Source organism: Dipteris shenzhenensis, chromosome 26 (assembly GCF_047967505.1).
Source record: "Dipteris shenzhenensis isolate YYH24624 ecotype China chromosome 26, Dip_SZ_1.0, whole genome shotgun sequence".
Lineage (NCBI taxonomy): Eukaryota > Viridiplantae > Streptophyta > Polypodiopsida > Gleicheniales > Dipteridaceae > Dipteris > Dipteris shenzhenensis.
This window is the reverse complement of record NC_141621.1, coordinates 22025465-22044937: the sequence shown is the minus strand read 5'-3', so window position 1 is coordinate 22044937 and position 19473 is coordinate 22025465. Positions and strand designations below refer to the sequence as shown.

Sequence of the window (19473 nt, the reverse complement as noted above, 5' to 3'; positions counted from 1 at the left end):
CTAATTATAAGTACTTTGATGGTTTGAACTTTTGAACAGATTGTCCCTGTACCCTTCTCTAAGGCATCTGGAGCAAGGAGTGCCTTCATATCTGCAGCAAAGGAACTGGGATTTGATTTCAATGTTATTCTCCCCGGTATGCTTGATCTTAGTTTTTTCTGTTCTTTTCATCATGTTGCGCTTACAATCTTCAATGTTGTCTTACATTTGTATTTATGCCATAAATTATGCTTTTCTGTCAATTTGATTCCTTAAAGTCTGTGATAGAGGATGATACATCAAATACAACAGAAGCTCTGCAAAAGTATCTCCAAGGAGGGAAAAACTATTTTTATGTGGAACTTCCAGAAGGCACTGTGTTAGTACATTCTCTTGACCCTGGGGAGAATATACCTCTGCAGTTAGGACGTGAGGTGAGTCTGTGATGTCTGAACAGTAATTCCTATAATATATTTCAACTCGATGAGTATTTCAATTTTGGAGTCTCAAGCTAGAAAAGGAGAAAGGAACATTTAAGTGTTTGAAAAATGGGATTAAAGAAAGCTTTGTAGTATTGATGAGAAACTCAATGAGAATTTAAAATAGAAATGTAACATAATCTAGTAGACCTATATTTTAGCAACAGATAGATGGGCACCTCCATAGAAATTCCATACATTCTGTATCCTTGAATGCGGACGTTCAAGTTCCAAAATTTTGGTCGTTCATTCTTGTCTTGGATTGTGACGATATTGCTCTAAATGGGCAGAGTTGAGTTTAATCTACTCACGGATATGTATTGTGCACTTGCTTCTCAATCTTGTACTTGCAGCTGTTGACAGCTGCTAGCCCCATCCTTGCAGGGCAAGGTGTTCTTCATTTTTGTCTAGCTCCATAACAAGCTTCTGGTTCTATTTTTGAAAGTTTTTGATGTTACCTTTGTCAGACATACGGTGGGCTGGATGTCACCCTAACTCAGACGACCTCAGGGCATGTGTGCCAAGAACCCTATCAGCTAGTCATACTAGAATGATTTGTGTGCCATGCTTAGACTGTGCTCAAAGACAATATAGAAGCAACTCTTATATATTTCCTTCCGTCCACAAGCTGGACAAGATACGATACCAAAAGATTCTTCTACTATATACATGGCACCTCTAGATCTTTGAGCTCGTGTGCTTCACTGAGCTTATGTAGACTCTCCGTCCAAAGGATCTCTTCCACCTTGTTGTCTGGAAACTCGGCCTAGGTGGGCAGCTCCTTGAGCTAAGTCTGCAGCCCTCTGCAGGTCACCTTCACCTCCTGTCTATAGGCCCAAGGATGGTCCTGCTGCTGCTCCTTCTTGGTGGGGGACGACCATTTTCCGAGCGTCCGAACGAAGGGGGAGAAAAAAGCTTCCAACTATGTAAAAATATGACAAAAATGGATCGGAAGAAAACGTAGTTTTATGTAGAAATATGCAAAGTATTATAGCAATGCCTATTTTATACAACAAATCTGTACATGAATCTTTGGGAATGGTGAGTAACAAAATGGGATAGCTTTTGAAGAAACCCACATGTGAAGTAGACTTCTCTATGAAAATTCCCTTATGATCCTTCTTACAACTTTTACTTAATAAGGGGTGACTCAATGTCACCCTCTCTCAACCTATCTTCATGAAAGGGGACCTCCAAAGAAACCTCATTGAAGCAAGCCATCAAGGTAGTTTCGCCAGCGAAACCCTTTTGAAGTATGTCTTCCAAGGTAGTTTCGTTGGCGAAACTACCTTGGACAACACTATTAAATATGACATAACTTTCACGTCCAATGTCCAAATATAGTCATTCAACCACTCAAATTGACCAAAAAACACCATTTGAGTAGAGCTATGGGTTTATATTTTGAAAAATCTTGCATCTATACTATTAAATATTACATGTATTTTATGAAAGTGATACACTTATTTATAGTAATTTAAAGTTCTTTAGAAACATATCCATATATATTTCGATATTTATGCTATAAAACACTAGAAAGCTCTTGTCATATTGATATGAATGTGTTTAATAAGTAATTATATATGTATAATATTATTACATTGACAGTGATTATGAGGGATGTTTCTTAAAGGAATTATTTTGTAACACTTTTTAAAGATAATAACAAGGGTACAAAGGATCTCTATGAAAAAGAAATTTTATGTTATGTAAAAATGAATGTGTGACTATTCTGTATATTTTTATGATAAAGGGATCTAGTTCTAGTGAAAATAAAAGTGCAAAAACCATGTTTTTTAAAGAAATATCATTTTTTAAATCTCTTGAAAAACACGCTCGGATAAACCTTCTCATAGGTTTTTGCTCATAAAAATGACACATCCCTTCATGGTCTTGGATTGCTGCTCCAAGTGATGTGTTATGAGGTTCCTAGAGTCAGCTTTATAAGGATTGGAGCCCCTGTCAAATAGCCGATCCAGATGGCCGACTTTCTGCCCCCCTACCAGCTGACTTTAGGAGGAGGGCTATAAGTAGCCCCCCAGAGCTCCTTTGGCTGGCCTTGCCTGGCCACATGGCTTCTATCCATTGGCCTAGGCAGTCCCACCCTCTTTCCTTTGCCCAAACCTGCCCATAGCCAAAACCTTTTCTGAATGTATTTTCCCTGTGCATTTCTGTCCTCTTCATGTATGAACAGCATCTAAACAAAATAGGATATTCCTTGATGGAGAACTGACACCATTGTTTGGCCTAAGCTGTGGGGACAAGCATGCTTTTGCAGTGTGTCAGGTTTGTAAAAATTGTCCCCAGAGTCTTTACAAACCTTTTGCAAAGGATTTCCCATATCTTAGACCACAAATACCATTATCTCAATGAACAAAATAGGGCACCCCATGGGTGAAGCAATCGTAGTATTATCATAGGCAGCCATTTGTTGGCCAAAGTGTATGGTTCAGCTCTAGGATGCACGTACAGGAATATGTTGAATGCAAGGGTATGTGAGTGAGAGGCCAAGAAGTGTAGGCCCCTTTCTGGACATGCTATGAGGCTCTAGCAGAAGAAGTTATCCTAAAGAGTGAGTCGAGTCTATCTTGTAGCAGTGGAGCAACAACAATGTCCAGATAATCTATCTATTTGGCAATTCATCCGGTGACTTAGCGGTTGCCAAAGAAGCCCCGAGAAGTATCAAACACCTTGGATCACATCTTCCCACTTACACCATCAAAGAGGAGGATGGATACTAACTTTAGATAGCATATTGTTGTTTTAGTGACTTTTGGAAGGACCTTGACTTGTTCCCATGCTCTCCTCTTATCTTATGGCTATGAGATCTAGCGATCAAGGATAAGGTCATATAGGCAGTCATGGGAGGTTCACAGGTAGGGTTTGTACTTCACAAGACATGTCCAAGAGGATAGGTAGTATGGTTGGCAAGAAACAGATCAGCCCATTTCTCCCACCCTATTTGGGCTCTACATTGATGCCGTTGGCATCATTCATCGACACTTTCAAAGGGGAGGTGTTGTCTTTAGCACACTTTATTGTCCCTACCTTGCTATGGTGCAGATGATGTAGTGTTGATCTCAAACAGAAAAAGAGGGCCTAGAAAGAAAGAAAGAAATAAAGTTTATTAAAGTCTTCGGAAGACCGATGGGTCTATGAGACTGTGAAAAACCTGGACAAACGAGCTGTGGTAGTGGAGCTACTAAATGAGCATCCACACCAATGCAAAATGCAAAAAATGCAGAATGGTAGTACTAAGTCCTAAAGTACAACCTAGTCATGTCGATGGTCGACTATATGCCAATCTCAGCATCATCATCATCATCATTAGCAGCAGCAGCAGCAGGACATTAGGGTGGATGAGGCAATGGGGGCATGAAATCGGCAATAGAGTGTTGTCGGCTACTCAAAGGTGCAGTCTTGGCACGTCTCCTAGTTGTAGCTCTGCGCCTAACCAGGCTACTATGATCCCCATCGGTTGGGCCTCTAAACAGGGAGGGGATGCCCCCAAGTGTGATCTGTGTGTCAACCCTCTGTTTGAGCCGTCAGGTCACAGGTTTCAGGTCACGGTCATGTCGAGGCCTCGTCTCGTTGGGGTCCATGTCATCTGGCTGAAAAAACTCCGTGATAGAGCTCTGAGAGGGATCAGCCAAGGAAAAAGTATGCTCCTGTCTCCATGCTCGGAGTATCCTCTCGTGGTGTCTAAGTACCTCATGAATGAAACCTGCTAAACATCGCTTGTCTGGGTAGGAGAGGAATCGGGCCAAAATCCCATAGCTATCTCTGAAGAGGCAGTAGAAACGCCCTCGGATCTCATAGTAAAGAGGACTCTTGAAGATGAAGTGCTCTTCTGTCTCAACCTCCTGCATGTCACACAATGTGCATATGCGCCTCTCCCTGGGATTTGGACATAATACAAGTGTTTTGCAATAGCCATAATATGAATTTAAACCTTGACAAAACCAAGGTCACGATCTTCAAGTCTCACGAAATTTTCTCTGACCTTACAAGGGTTTCTTTGGCTAAAAGCGGTGGAGTTTCGTTCTACAAAGGAACTGTGTCCCTTAGTCAACTATGCTACCATTAGAGATATTTTCTCCAAAGTTGCAAAAGGCTAATTGGATGCTTGTATGAAGGAAAGGGCAAGGATTGAGGTGCATATTTTCCTAGTTGGAGTTTAGGGTATCACTTGTCCAGATGGATTCTGGGGATACATGTAACAACCTTTGCATCCAAGGGGGGTGTTCATGGACAAATAGATGTACTCATAACTGGCCAACCCAGAAACCCTAGCCAAAAAAGGTGAACATGCATACGGGTGCATACTAGGGGTGTTTTATGTTTTCAAAATAAATTTAGGTAAGCAAAGGTTAGGGATATTTTTTTATGGGAGAGGGATGTGCACTCGTAGTAGAAACGTATGTGTAAGCTATTTCCCTTACCGTGCAAGATGTATATAGGGGTTTATTCTTATTATAGGACATTTTATAGGGAACATGCATGTGGGTGCATACTAGGGGTGTTTTATGTTTTTAAAATACATTTAAGTGAACAGAGGTTAGGGAGATTTTTTTATGGGAGAGGGATGTGCACTCATAGTTGGAAGTAGGAGAAATGTATGTGTAAGCTATAGCAGAACGTATTCCCTTACCATGCAAGATGTATGTAGGGGTTTATCCTTGTTATAGGACATTGTCAAAGATTGGGACCCCACTGACTTTGAAAAGATCTTATAGTTTATATCTTGTATCTTGTTTTTGAGTTTAAAGTCACGTTGAATTTTTTTAAAGGGATGCTAAATCAATGATTGATATGCAGGTATGTGCAAAGCTGCTTGGAATTCCAGAGCGAAGTGATTGGAGAGTATGCAAACTTAGCAAGGAAGAAGAAATAGTGGCATCAGAAAGGTTCAAGAAAGATTTCCAAAGATATAGTCCAATCGATAAAAGTTGATGAGCATAAGCATGCCTAAATTTTTGCTTCAATGTACGTTTTGTATTCACTCCAATGTTTGCTATGATGGTGTAGTTAATCACGATAGCAGAGCAGGTTGTGATCTTCAGATGAGAACAAGGTGAAACTGCTCTGTATGATTTTGGTCTTAATTCTCGGAGTTCTACACATTGCTTGCTAATCATTTTGTAATAAGTTCTAATATTAATAGTGCTTCACAATGAAACAAGTGGTTGAGCTGGTAATTTAAATGTTACTGTACTAATGTTATTAGGCTGAGATTTCTGCATTTGCCTTCATTCTTGAACTAGACGCAAGAAAAATACTTTTAAATACTGTATTGCATATACTGATCTGTGGGGGAATCATGTAGGTCATGAGCTGTCCTGTGGGGTGAAATCAATACTGACATCAACGCATAATGTTGCTTGAAGTTATGACAATTTTCAACAGGCCTTATCTCAAATGTCCAGGCCCAACGCGGGAGCTCGAGGTGCTGGTGCCAGTGCGGGGTGTCGGGGGCAACAGGGATCGAGACCGATGCAGGAGCTTGGTGGGAGGGTGCGGTGGGACCGACGCCAGTGTGCGGCGGGTCACGGGGCACGACGGGTGTCGGGATCAACGCAGGAGCTGAGGGGCCCGGCGGTGTCGGGGGTGCATGGAGGTCTACTCGACACCTCAAGCTTCTCCACAATGATACTCATTTGTGGGCTTGAGGATGTATGTCTAATATATGAGTGGCTTACTGAGCCCATAAGAGGTTTTTTACGGGGAATATAGTATGCCTGCTTAATAAAGCAGCCCACCATAGTCCAGTTTGTATCATTTTGACCTGTTGTGGTAGGCATGCCTGTAATAAAGTCCATCAATATCTACTCCCAAGACTGAGTGGGATAGATAAAGGTGAAGATATCATATTAGGCATGCCTGTAATAAAGTCCATCAATATCTACTCCCAAGACTGAGAGGGATAGATAAAGGTGAAGATATCATAGTAGCTAGTCCTAGTAGGTGACCATCATGACTGTAAAACCACACTGCTTGCTTTGTTTTCAAGGCATGCTCCTAGATCCATCTAGATATATAGTGTGTTGCTGCAAGTTTGGGTACCCTCAACCATAATCGGCACACAAGATATGGTATGGCAATAAATGATAATGTTTTTGGGAGTAGCAAACGAGCATACCAAATGCCACTGCCCAGGCCAGGCACAAGAGTCGAGACATTACTATAATATGTGTTCTACAAGATGTGTTATCACAATACCACGGACAGTATACTACCATTCAGTGGTTGGGACAAGGCATGCTACTCACTTGGAACGGCCACCCAGCTCTAGGTCCTTATTTTCTTGCCGGAACTTGAAACAGAATGAAAAGGTTTTCTCAGAGTTTCCCATGGGTGAAGAAGGCGACTGTTCACATTCTGAATTCCCATGGTCAGAGACCCCAGCACCATAGCTCAAGCCTGTCACCCTAGCCCTCTCACTTAATGCATATTTCTCTTTGTTTTCTTTAGCCTCTTTGTATTAGGAGACAAAAGAAGATGGTTTGCTGGAGCCAGGGCCATCGAAAACCTTAGTTTTCAACTTGGGATCATGACCACTACAGTCATTCAGATTTTTCACTATTATATTTGTTTGCATCTCTTTTTGAGTTAATTCAAATTTCTTTGGTGTCCTTCCCTGTTTGAGGGCCACTGTCCACATTCCAAATTCCCACGGTCAGAAACCCCAGTGCCATAGCTCAAGCCTGTCACTCTAGCCCTCTCACTTAATGCGTATTTCTTTTTATTTTCTTTATCTTCTTTGTATAGGAGAGGAAAAATACAAGAAAAGATGGTCTGCTGGAGCCAGGGCCATCTGAAAACTTGGGATGATGACCACTCCAGTCATTCACCTCCTTATGTTCTCTCCACTTCTATTCTCTTAGAGTTGATACAATTTTCTTTAGTGTCTCCATCCCTGTTTGACCTCTTCAACTGCCCATGCTCCATCTGATTTTTGACGCAATTTGTGGAGATGTGTGGTTGGGGTTTGACATCGACTTTGTAGTCTTGTACTGGCTTTTTCATACTCGATAGAAGTCTCTGCTCCTGAAAAAGCACCAACTTTTGCTACAGTTTGTTTTGTTTTTCTTGCTGAGAGAGAGGCTTCTTATAAGTGGAAAACAAACATGACATCCATGATCCATCCCTTGGATATACAAGTCATTAGCAACCTAGGGTAAGGCAGCAGCTATGTTTTAATAAAATCATTGTCTACATGGGAGTCAAGCTAGATAATTGTCTCTCGTTATGAGTAGCCTTGATTATGTTCATTGCATAATTCTGTTTTTGAGAGAGGACTCGAGTATCGTTGTAATGCAAGAGATAGTCCCTTCAAAATCCTATAGTACGGTAGCTACTACAGCATGTTTTTGGAGCCTACCTGTTGCCTAGTGATTTTTTATTATAGCTAGCCATTAGGGGAATTTTGAGCTCAAAAAAGGCCTCATAAGGGAAATAGGAAAATGGATTAATTCCTTAATTCTAGGTGAACAGCTCATGGTAGGGATGGATTTTGGAGGGATTTTGACTTCTCTTAAAGAGGAAGAGGGGCATTAATATGTGCCTGCCAATTCATTTGGCAATTTGGAGGGTTTGGATGCATTCCAACTCCCATCCAATGGTGTGTTATAAGGTCCCTTATGGCCAATGTATCTCTAATCCTGATCCTATGGTGTGCATTTGCTACGTTTTGGAGACCCTTGAATGTCCACAAGATCCAACGATGCGTGATGGTCGCCTGATTTGGTCCATTGGATGAGAAGCCATAAATGGAGGTAATGATGGCTAAAGGTACCTGCCAGGACACAAGGGGGATGGGAGGGTAGATCCAAGGGCATGCGATTGGCACTGATTTCAAATTGTAGGATTTAGTCTAAATCTAACGGTGTGTGATTGGCACCAAATGCGCACCGTTGATCTTGTGTGCAACTAGAGTCCAAAGTTCAATAAATCCCGCATGTGCCATATGTCCGATTTGGGAGGTGAGTGCATCCTGTGTCCAATGTGTAGGGCCTGCCCACCCTACAATCCACCACATCCATTAGATCTAGACTAGATCTAATAGCCCCAAGTTGGCGTCCTAGCAAGTGGGTGCACATTAAGGTTCGCACACGCTGCCATTGAATCTAAAGTGTCGAATCTTCCCAGATCAATGACTATGGTGGATATGCATTTTAGACCCATTGATGCTCTTACTTAATCCAATGGCCATGATTGCTAGCTGCGATTTCAAATTTTCCTTTAAGCCTTTTGTCCACCAATGAGGAGAAAGCCTTCGTCATTAGTCGAGAACCTAAACAAGGATCTTAAGGGCCTAATACAAGAGGCCCTTTTTAAGCTCAAAATTCCCCTAATGCCTATCCTATTGTGTCTTCTATAATGACCAGCAATCTCGTACTAAGGCATCTATGTTCATTAGCAAACATAGAAGCATGATTATGTGCATAATGCTTCCAATGTAGAGTAGTGCAAATATTTCCAAGAAGCAATTTCGTCAGGTACTATTGCAAGGTAATAATGTGTACCTCCCATCTATTATATTGCCAACATGTTTGAAGTGAAGAAAAACAACTCAAATTGGGGCAGATGGGCATATTATTTGAAAAGATTGATGATATAAAGCAACACTACAACAATAGTTCTAGTTTTATGTGGAAGCAACTCCAGTGGGCAGTGGTTGCTACATTTCACCCATGGTTTTTCGGTGGAAACCCTACAAAGTTGGTTCAACTTGACAAAGGCTATATCTAGTGGTAGTAGATTTGACCTGTAGCCAGTGGCTTTGAAAATTTGGGATGAATTGTGCGGAGAATGTTAGGATAGTTTTTGACACTTTTGTGTGACAGCTTGGAGCTGGAGAAAGCTCCAAAATGTAAATTGAGATTGCAAAAATGAGATATAAGAGGGAAATCAATGTGATAAAGCCGTAAAACCCTAGGGTGTGTTAAAGCTCTAATGATTGTTAATTCAACCATTAACAGTGGTTAGTCAGGAAACCTTAGAGAAAAAGTGCCCCTAACCCTCTTGATTAACTAATACATTTTGCCACTTCCTTAAATAGTATAAAATTTCCAACACCATCCGCAATGACAATGTCGTGGTGCACAAGGATTGATCTCAATCGCCAAATGGAAGTTAGTCCAAAGCTTTGCAGAAAGCTTCAAACTTTTCTCTAGATAGGGCTGTGGTGGTGCACATATCCGTCACATTGTAATGTGTAGGGCAGTAGATCACATTGATCTCTCTTGCATGTAACCTCTCTCTAACATAATGATAACATATATCAATGTGTTTTGTGCGTGCATTAAGCATAGGGTTTTGTGCCATCGTAATAGCACTTTGAGGTGTCATTGAGAGTATAGGAGTAGATGGCTACAAACCACCTCGAAGATATGCCATCAATCTCTTGAGCCATACACATTTAACCGTGGTTGTGAAGCTTGCCTTGTACTCAGCTCCACAAGATGATGTTGCCACAATGGATGCTTCCTTGGTCAACTAGGAATGCATGACCTGTCAATAAAGAAACAATTTCCACTTGTGAATGCTTGGTGTTATAATCCCAGCCCAATCTCGATCAATGAAAGCATGCAAGTCATTGCTCTTGGCATAGAACACACCAAAAGACTTAAGTACCTTGCAAATATATGAAAACATGTGTCTTTTGGCTATGCATATACCAATCATGATACATTAAAACAATTCCCATTGGAATGCATGACTTGGTCATAACAAGCAATTTCCATTGGTGGAACATCTAGTATCATAACCCATTTGAATCAATGAAAGCATGCAAGTCATCCCTCTTGCATAGAATAGACCAAGAGACAGAGTGTCCTACAATCATTTGAAAATGTGCTTTACAACACACCAATGTTGTGTCTTTGGGTTGTATATATACTTGTTTAACTAGAAAACACTAAATTGAATATCTTGACAGGCATTGTAGAGATAAGTAAGGCATCCAACAGCTTGATTGTACACAACAACATCAAAGCTTAACTTGTATCATCACGGACAGTCTCAACCTTGCCCCATGGGAGTCATTTTTTTGTGTAAACTGAATGCCCAAATAATAGTGTAACAAACCGAGATCATACATTTCAAATGAAGCTTCAAGATCCTCCTCGATTTATGCAATTTTCTCTTTTTTGCGCCTGTGAACAGCATATCATCCACATACCAATCCTTTTTGTCTTTATTTTAATTTTTGTATTGCGGTGCCGTCAGGGCCTAGGGGTTGCACTTTTTTTGTCTTTCTTGGAATATAGGGTACTCTCAGCTCCGCTATTCTATAGACCTTGATTGGTAAACCAAATATGAATTCTCTCATAACAAGCCCATGGGGGCCTGTTCAACCTATAGTGTGCCTTATGAAGTGAGCATACTTTACTACGCATCTAAAAACCAAGTGGTTGACTCACATGCACTTGTGATAGGTGGTTGTGATGTACTTTGCAACAAAATGAGCAGCCAACGAACAACACCCTGATGGTGGTCATTGGGCATAATCTATCCCATTCTATTGAGAATAATCCTTGGCAACCAACCTTACAATGGTAGCATCAGATCTTGTTTTAATTGTGTACAACCACTTTGTCCCGATAGCATTCTTTGCTATATGCAAATCCACCAGTTCCCATGTATTGTTCTTCATGATAGAATCAATTCTACTTGCATGGCCCTCATCCATTACTCATTGTCTTGAGCATGCTTAAAATGGCTTGGTTCTTTTGTATCATACAATGAACTCATCCAAGCATCAACGAAGTTTGCTCCACATGTCTTTCTTGAACCAGTCCTTATCCTATTGGAGAGAGGGGTTGGCTATCTTGTCTGAGGATTGTAGAGACAATAAGCCTTGCTCTCACTTTTGTAGCCAATTGCCTTATCATCCGACTTGCTTCTCAACGGAGAACACAGTCAAACACCTTGAGGTAGTGCACCTTGGGATTTCTATTGTACAAACCTTCAAAGGGAGTCAAAGTTTTGAAGGCCTTTGTGGGGCATCTATTTAAAACATGTGTTGCCTCCGACCAAAATCTATGTTGCAACCTTTTTCGTTTAATCTTGCATCTAGCCATCTCCTTGAGAGACCACACCATTTGATATTGTTGTCATGTTTGTCCAACTAGTACAAACCTTGATTCAAAGTGCATTAGTGACTCTTTGATTGTATTTTTTGTTTATCTTTGGCAATGCACTCATCATTTTAAAAAATGACAGCCAAGCCTCTTTTCCCAAAAGGCCTCATCACATACAAGAAAGACATACACTAGTCCCATCAATTGATGACAACACAATCCTCCCAACTCCTTTCGTGGGATAAGAAGAATTGTTGGCACAAGGCATCGTTTTGCCAACAGAAGTAGGCTGCAAATTTGCAACTAACTTTTTCCTACAAGTAATATGCCATTAAGGGAGAGATGGTGTCTCAAAAGAGCCTCGTAAGAAATGGATTAAGAAAGGGATTAAGTTAATTGGAAGTAAACCTACAATGGTAACCCATGGGCTAAGGGCCCCGTAGCATTGACTCATTTGACACAGGTACCTTTGTTTTGAACTGCGTAACCTTGGCTTTTGGATGGAGGTGGATGGTGGACGGATCAAAGACCTAGGATACCTTTGTGGATGGTGGATGCACTTAGGTGGGCTCCAAATGGCAAAATTTGACTTTGGGGAGGAGTTATTAAGAGGGAAAAGGCACCTTTGGACTTGGACCCTTGATTCAAATCCAAGATCAATGGCTAACATGGAGGGGCATATTGGAGGGCTAAGATGGAGGCACTTTTTGAAGGGTGGAGAACAACCTTGATGGAGGCACTTTTTGAAGGGTGGAGAACAACCTTGATGAAGGGACCTGATTGAAGCGCCTATTTATATGGCCCAGATTGGAGCGCCTCTAATGCTAGAATCTCCTTCATTAGATCTACTATCACGTCTATGGGTTGGATTGACTTGCCTTTAGCACTCATCTCCTCCCTTGGATCTACAATAAAATCTATGGACCAGATTGAAGTGCATTTCCTCTCATCTCCTCCATTAAATCTTTGTGCTGATCAAGAGTGGATATCTAATCCCTCTATCCTTTGATGGTCTCCCTTAAACCTTACCCCTTGATCTAATGGCTAGGGGTGCTCTACCTTAGATTGGGAATTAGATCAAGGGCTAGGAGTGAAGATCATGGATCTAAACTATGGATTACAGGTCTCCTCACCCTTAAATGCTTTTGTCAACTTCAACATGGCATTGCCCCACACTTTAGAGCACTCTCAGTGCTAACCCTCGAATTGCTTTCTAACCCCTTAACACAATAATTTGAGGCCCTTTTGAGGCCCCATTTCTCCCCTAATGTTGGAACCACCAATATTAAAGGTCCATATAGCACTAACGCATCATTCACACAGAGTGAGTCAACCTCATGTTTGGCATCACACCTGGCATTATAGCTACAAACCAAAAAGACCAATTTCAGTAACAAGGTTTGCTGAAGCATTGCCCTTGTTTGCATCTGATGCATATGAATCTAGAATCGTCATTCGAGCTTTCCTTTTTTCCTTTCTTTCTCCAATCTTTTCTTGCATTTCTTAATGTGAGTGTCTAGGCTTCTTTTACCCGTTTTCTTGGGCTGAGCTACATGTTTTGAATTTTTCTTCAATGGTTGAGTTGTATCAGTTCTGGATGGAGAGCCACGAAATTTAGACTTATTTTTCCCCTTAGCCAATAAGACTTGATCATCATATCTTAGTAGAAACATTTCCTTGTCTATTCTTCCTCCAACAACTCCACAAATTCTTGAAAAGTAAGTGGAACTTGACTATCCCTCATGGACTTCTTCATAGAAGTATGGAAAGTCTCTGAGTTGTAGATATAAGTTGACTATCAAGTATAACTTCATCAATGTTCAATAGTTGTTCTCTAAGATCCTAGATCTTAGTCAAATGATCTAACATTGAGACACCGTTCAACATCTTAACATTATCAAGCTCTCATTTTAAGAAAGAGACCTAACCTCATTCCTTGCCTCATACATATTTCCCAAGGTATCCCAAGCTTTCTTGAAAGTGCTAAAGGAGCATATAATGAGATGAGGTATGAGGAAAATCTCTTTGCAAATAAGGAAATGAGTGACAAAGTTGGGACATCTCGAGCATTCCATCTCTTCTGGTCTTCTGTAGGGGCAATATGTGCAACTAGTACAACTAGCCTCATTTGCCTGCTATCTATCATGAAGATTGCCTCCCTATTGAGGTGTACCAAGAGCAATGATTGCATCTTCTGGACTTGCATCTTCACCTGTAACAAAACAAAACACCATAGGCTCTTTGTAAGCAAAGGATTCTTGATTGTAAATCTCCAAGGTGCCATCCAATTTATCCTCTTAGGCCAAAAATCCAAAATCATCTCTTGGATTTTGATTTTGATACTGATTTTAAGCCATCTTCAAAGATGGATGCACAAACAGTCCCAAATTTTCATACATTGTGAATTATATTGCAACAATAACAATAATATAAAATCATTCCACAAGCTAATACTTAGCTAGGCAAATGCAACATGAAAATATCACTTCTTATTTAGTTGTTTGAATAGTACTAAACATGATCAAATCCACCCACAACCCCACTAGAATCTATGTCCACCTCGTGTATGTCCTTGATGATGTAGAATAATTAAAACCTTGAAAACAGTCCCAAAAGTGACTAAAATTTGCTATAGGTGATGTACACTTGATACCCATAGCCATACCTTGACTATCCAATTAGTACATGAGTAGTTTTTAACTTTGTTTTAGTCAAAACAATTAGTTTCTAAACTATGGGAGTTGAAAATGCATTCAAGAGTGCAAAACCTAAGTTGTCTTATAAAAACCTGACTCAAACAAGTTCTACATAGAAAGATGATACCTCTAGGAGTAGAGGTCAAAATTACAAACTGAGGTTACTTGTCTTGGAGCTATTGCGCATATTTGAATTTGCAAAGATCCTTCTAGAAAGTGGTTCAATCACTTAGGAAAAATCCCAAAATCCTCTTGAACAAAGGTGTCTTGCCACAAAACTACTCCAAAAGTGAGGCTACTACTTCAGCAATATAAGTGTGTGAGGCTACTGCTTCAGCAATATAAAATAGTAGCAAAGCAAGTTGGAATACATAAAAATAGTAACTCATATTGTAGGAAATCCTCCAAATAGCAGCGCATATTGCAAAAAGGACTCCAAAATTGGTCGTGTACTCTAGGAGGTGCCAACTACACCAATCAATGCTAAACAACAAGGATTCTCGTGTTAAATATGCAATTCTTTGTAATAGAGTATGCAAAAGTGAGATCCCAAGCTTAGAATGGGAGTACGGAGGGGTTGGAGAGCAAGGGGTAAACTACTGTCATACCAAATATGAGAGTTTAAAGATGGAGAAAGCTAAAAAATATGGAGCTGAGCTGAATTCAAATTGCCAAAATGAGATGCAAGAGGGCTATCTACATGATAAGACCCTAGGGTGAGCCTAGGGTGTGATATAAAACTACTAACTCAACCACCAACTATGGTTAGGGGGAAACTTTAGTAGGAAAAAGTGCTCTTAACCCTCCTAATTAACTAATTGTCCACTACCTCAAATATTACAATATTTATTATTAGTTGTGAGATTGGGAATATGGGGAACTTGAAGGATAATATGGAGGTCGTCTAAGGTGGGAAAGCTCACCCTCTCCAATGTCCCTCCTCCTAGGCACTCAAGGTAAAGTTTCCTCATGTCCTCAAAAAGGAAAGAGAGACTAGCACTGAAGTGACAACTCCATCTCAAGCCCATGCAAGTCACATCAAATAACTTTCCACGGATGTGACAAATGGAAAAGATCGTCTTCCTACAACACCTCGTTTCGAGGATAAAGAACTCACTTTAACTATCAGTATTCAACCATTGCCGTCCAAATCTACTAAGCTAAGTCATCGATCCAAGGTCCCTTGTGCAAGACCAAGTGCTGGGCATCAGAAGGTCTCATATGTGAGCATCCTCAAGGAAATTAAGGGTGGACTATTTGCCACCCCATTTGGCAAACAAAGAAGTGGAGGTGGTAATAGCTTTGGAGGCATAGCCCAAAGAGACCTTCCACAAGGAGGGCGTAGAAAGTGAATGCATGGCTAGGGGGTCAAGGAGGCTGAGGAGGGTGTCAAGGTTTTAGCTTTCCTGTGAAGAATATAGCCACCTACGCAAACTTTAAAGATGCACAAGAATCACATGATTCACAGGCAAGAGAAGAGCATGCATGTGACCCTAGTGAAAGCCATAAAGGCCAAGAAAGAAGTATCAAAATCAAAGAAATCCCCACAGGAGACAGCAAAGCAGAAGATGCTCGAAGTGTATTTGGACTACCATGTAATGCATCTCAAGTTCAAATAGAGATCCAATACTTTAAGGAAAATGAGCATCCAAATCCTCTAGGTCAATGTATGATTGCATTTCTAGATGAGGAGCTGAATGAAGAGTCAATCGAGTAGCTTATTCTCCCTGGGTCTTCCCCTAGCTTAATATCCACAGGCTTGTTGGGTTTCTCCTTGGCTCTCACCCCCTAGTTGCCTATATTGAGAATTACATTTCAATGAACTAGATTAGGAAAGGGATCATTGCACAAGCATTCATTTCCTTCAGAAAGGCTATTACCTTTTTCTCGTTGAAAAAGAAGAAATGGCATTTAGAGCACTACACTCAAGTCTTTGGAGTTTGAAGAACCAACCTCTCTTCTTGGAATGGTGGAGTCTTGAATTCTCCCCAGAGAACCAAATATCAACTATAATTCGAGTGTTGATAGAGCTCCCTAATCTACCCTACTCTCTATGCAACCAAGCAGCCAAATTGCATGCTAGTCTTGGAATTGTTGTGGGTGTTGAAAAAGAACAATTTATCAACCCAAGAATAAACAGCCTTTGCTCTCATGCCTAAGGCTCAAGAGGCAAAGCCAGTGTCCACAAATAATGCCATTTGATAGAGCAAGAAACAAAGGACTGGATTGCTAAAAGCTCAGAGGAGATAGAAGATAATGCAGTTAGACCAGGATGGTCTCAAGATTGTGAGGCAGAGCTAAATCAAAGGGACATAATGATAGAAAATATAGGTGAGCAAAATGAATCTAAAAAACTCCCTCAGCTTGAGGGGGGTAAGGAAAATAGTTCACCATCAAAGCCAACACCTTGGCAACCCTACAAAACAAAAGATGTCTCTCTCATGTCAAGGGAGGTACCCCAACCTGTAAGAGCCTTGCTCCCAAGGCTAAAAATAGGAAAATAAGAAATGTACCAGTAAAGATGCCAAACAAGAAGAGCGACGAGGAAAATGTGGGTCCAAAGGATCTACTAGCGGCCCAATGCTACTTTGAAGGTGAATCATATATTTGGATTTTCCAATGAAACCTCAATATCAAAAGCCACCCCATCATGTTAAAAAAAAACTTGAAATTGAAGAACAAAATGACACCATCCTACTGTTGGGCTCCCACAGAGATATTACCTTACAAAAGGCTTATATTTGGATACCCAAGGTACTATGTGTAGCTAGATCAACTCCATCATCTTCAAGTAGCAATTGGAGGCCAAAGCCTCCAAAATCATCATCATCAACAAATGAAAGGCAACCATCAATTTTGTGCCTACCCATTATTAAAAATAATAACAAATATAGGTGAGTAGAGCCATAAGAACCTACCTAGAGAAAGGTAGGACCATAAAAACCTACTCACAAGGACAAGGGAAAAGCAATACATGAAGGCCACACACAAAGAACATCCTCCACATCCTCAAGTAGTTACAAAAGAACCTATCTCAAAAAGAGAGACAGTAACACAAGAACCTGTTCGACCAAAAGTTTACCAAAATGCCATTGAATTTACTACATCTTCAAGGCAAACGGTAGTAACATAAGAACCTATCTCCAAAAAGGAGACAATAATACAAGAACCTACCAAGAAAAGAATAGAACCTACTTTGGGAGGCACACAAGAACCTTCCTTGGGTAGCAATTTACCAGTCTACACAACAACTTGTCACACCAACCACGCTAGACACAATGGAAGTCACACAAGAACCTTCCAATGTTAATGGATGAATTATCATCACTATCAAATTTCTCAAAAGAAATCTGGGCTAAGCACAAACAAAAGATCTCCTAGACATTGTAGTCTTACTCACATTTGTTACACAAAGAACATATCTCACTTTATTACGATGATACAATGGAATTGGATATGCTAGAGGATGTAAGGCACTTGAAAGCTGGATATTATGGCGGCAATAGTCAAATATGGATCCCTAAGAATCATCAACATAGCAAGCTACCTTCTCTTTCTTTCCTCAAGGGAAACTTCACCTTACCCCTCTATAGCCACAACAATGAGAGTGGAGACCCTATAAGTTTGAGTCTACAACTATAGGTTCAAGGATATTATGATGACAATAGTCAATTGGATCCCTACGAATCATCAACATAGCAAGCCATATTCTCTTGCTTTCCTCAAGGGAAACTTCACCTCACCCCTTTATAGCCACATCAATGAGAGTGGAGACCCTAAAAGTTTGAGCCTACAACAACAACAACAACAACAAAGAATACACCAATAGTAGTTACACAACAACTTGCTCCTAAAAAGGGAGTAGTGCCACAAGAACCTACTACAAGGTCTGCAAAGGGAAAAGAAAATTGTACTCAAAAGACCTTGATGGGTTCTCTACCAAGTAATTACAAAACTGCTCCCTCAATGCGACATTCAAAGCCCCTCCATTACAGTAGACCCACAAGAACCTGCTCCTCAAAATGGAGTAGATCCTAAGCACCTACTGGGGCGAAAAGATACCAAAGACCTTAAAGACATGTGGTTACCATGGGAGGAAAAATCCACACCAATAAATGTCCCCATGGATGTCTCAACAACACCTCTTCCTTCTAGCATCACTAAACTATGATGAAGGCCTGAATAATTGAGATAGCCAACTCATACTCCTCATAGCTATCAACAAAGTATGCAACCCCTATTACTTCATCAAGGTCTAGGGTGAGTCAAATACATATCAACCCTTTGTGCCCTAAGGCACTCATCCAAAAATGGAACAACAAGTGGTCCTACACCAACTCCAATAGATGAGTTTGATTGCAAGTTGAATTTGATGAGCACAAAATGGGTTTGGATGAATTTCTTATGATCCTAAAGCTTGTTTTTGCTTGCATTTACTAACCCTTCCCTTCATTAGCTAACTCCAAATCTCCCTCCTCTTTTATTTTTTCATATTATTATTCTTTTTTATTTTTTTCTTAACACTAGTACCTTTTTAACCATTTGAGTCCCCCCAATGTAATATTACTTTTAACTTAGAGGACTTTCCTAGCATCCAAGATGCTATAAAACTCTTCATCCATAGTCCTCATTTTAGAGTTTGTATGGTGTATTACCAAACTCCTATGGATTTGATGAGTCAGACCAATAGATCTTCAAATCATGGCACAATAGTATTGGGCTCAAAGAAACTTCAAAGAAGAAGTCTCAATGGTGTGTAATCCATAAAATGGGTTCAGGAAGAAGCCCCTATACAAAAAGGGAAGATAAAAATCATGCACAATCTGTACCTTCAAAAGTCATAGTCAGATGTTGTTGATGGTCTTTTTCCCTACCTCCCAAGTTGATTGGCTAACTACCCCTTGGTTGAGTTCCTTGTGAGTGTACATGTGCTCGTAAGAGAATATGATCTCTCTTGCAATCTATGGGTTTCTGTGCAAAGTTTCCTATTCAATGTGAGGACGTATGGAATTAGATGTCAATGTAAAGCTAACAAAGGGTGACATGTTGCATGAGCAAACTATATAAAGATAGGTACAGAAGTACATGAGTAGCCAAGATGAAGACAACATAGAGGAATAAACATTGTTTGTATTATAAAAGCAATCCTTCCATTACAACAGCTTGTGGCTACACAAACTCATGACAGTTGCACTCAGACTCAGACTCAGACTCACCTCGACTTGGCTAGAAGCT

At 40.4% G+C, this 19473-nt stretch overlaps 1 protein-coding gene across 3 annotated transcripts in view; it reads left to right on the top strand.

Annotated features, from left to right (window-relative positions):
- LOC147884822 (CwfJ-like family protein / zinc finger (CCCH-type) family protein) overlaps positions 1-5741 on the top strand; it is a 54255-nt gene extending 48514 nt beyond the window's left edge. Inside the window, exons 7-9 of one of the 3 annotated variants that reach the window (XM_087397931.1) lie at positions 40-136; positions 268-413; positions 5277-5736. In XM_087397931.1, coding sequence (XP_087254057.1) covers positions 40-136; positions 268-413; positions 5277-5411 — 378 coding nt within the window. In that variant the 3' untranslated portion in view covers positions 5412-5736. Of the gene's footprint in view, positions 1-39; positions 137-257; positions 414-5276 lie in introns of those variants that run through there. The other 2 variants (XM_087397932.1, XM_087397933.1) reach the window with 2 other exon arrangements.
- Positions 5742-19473: the final 13732 nt, after the last annotated feature.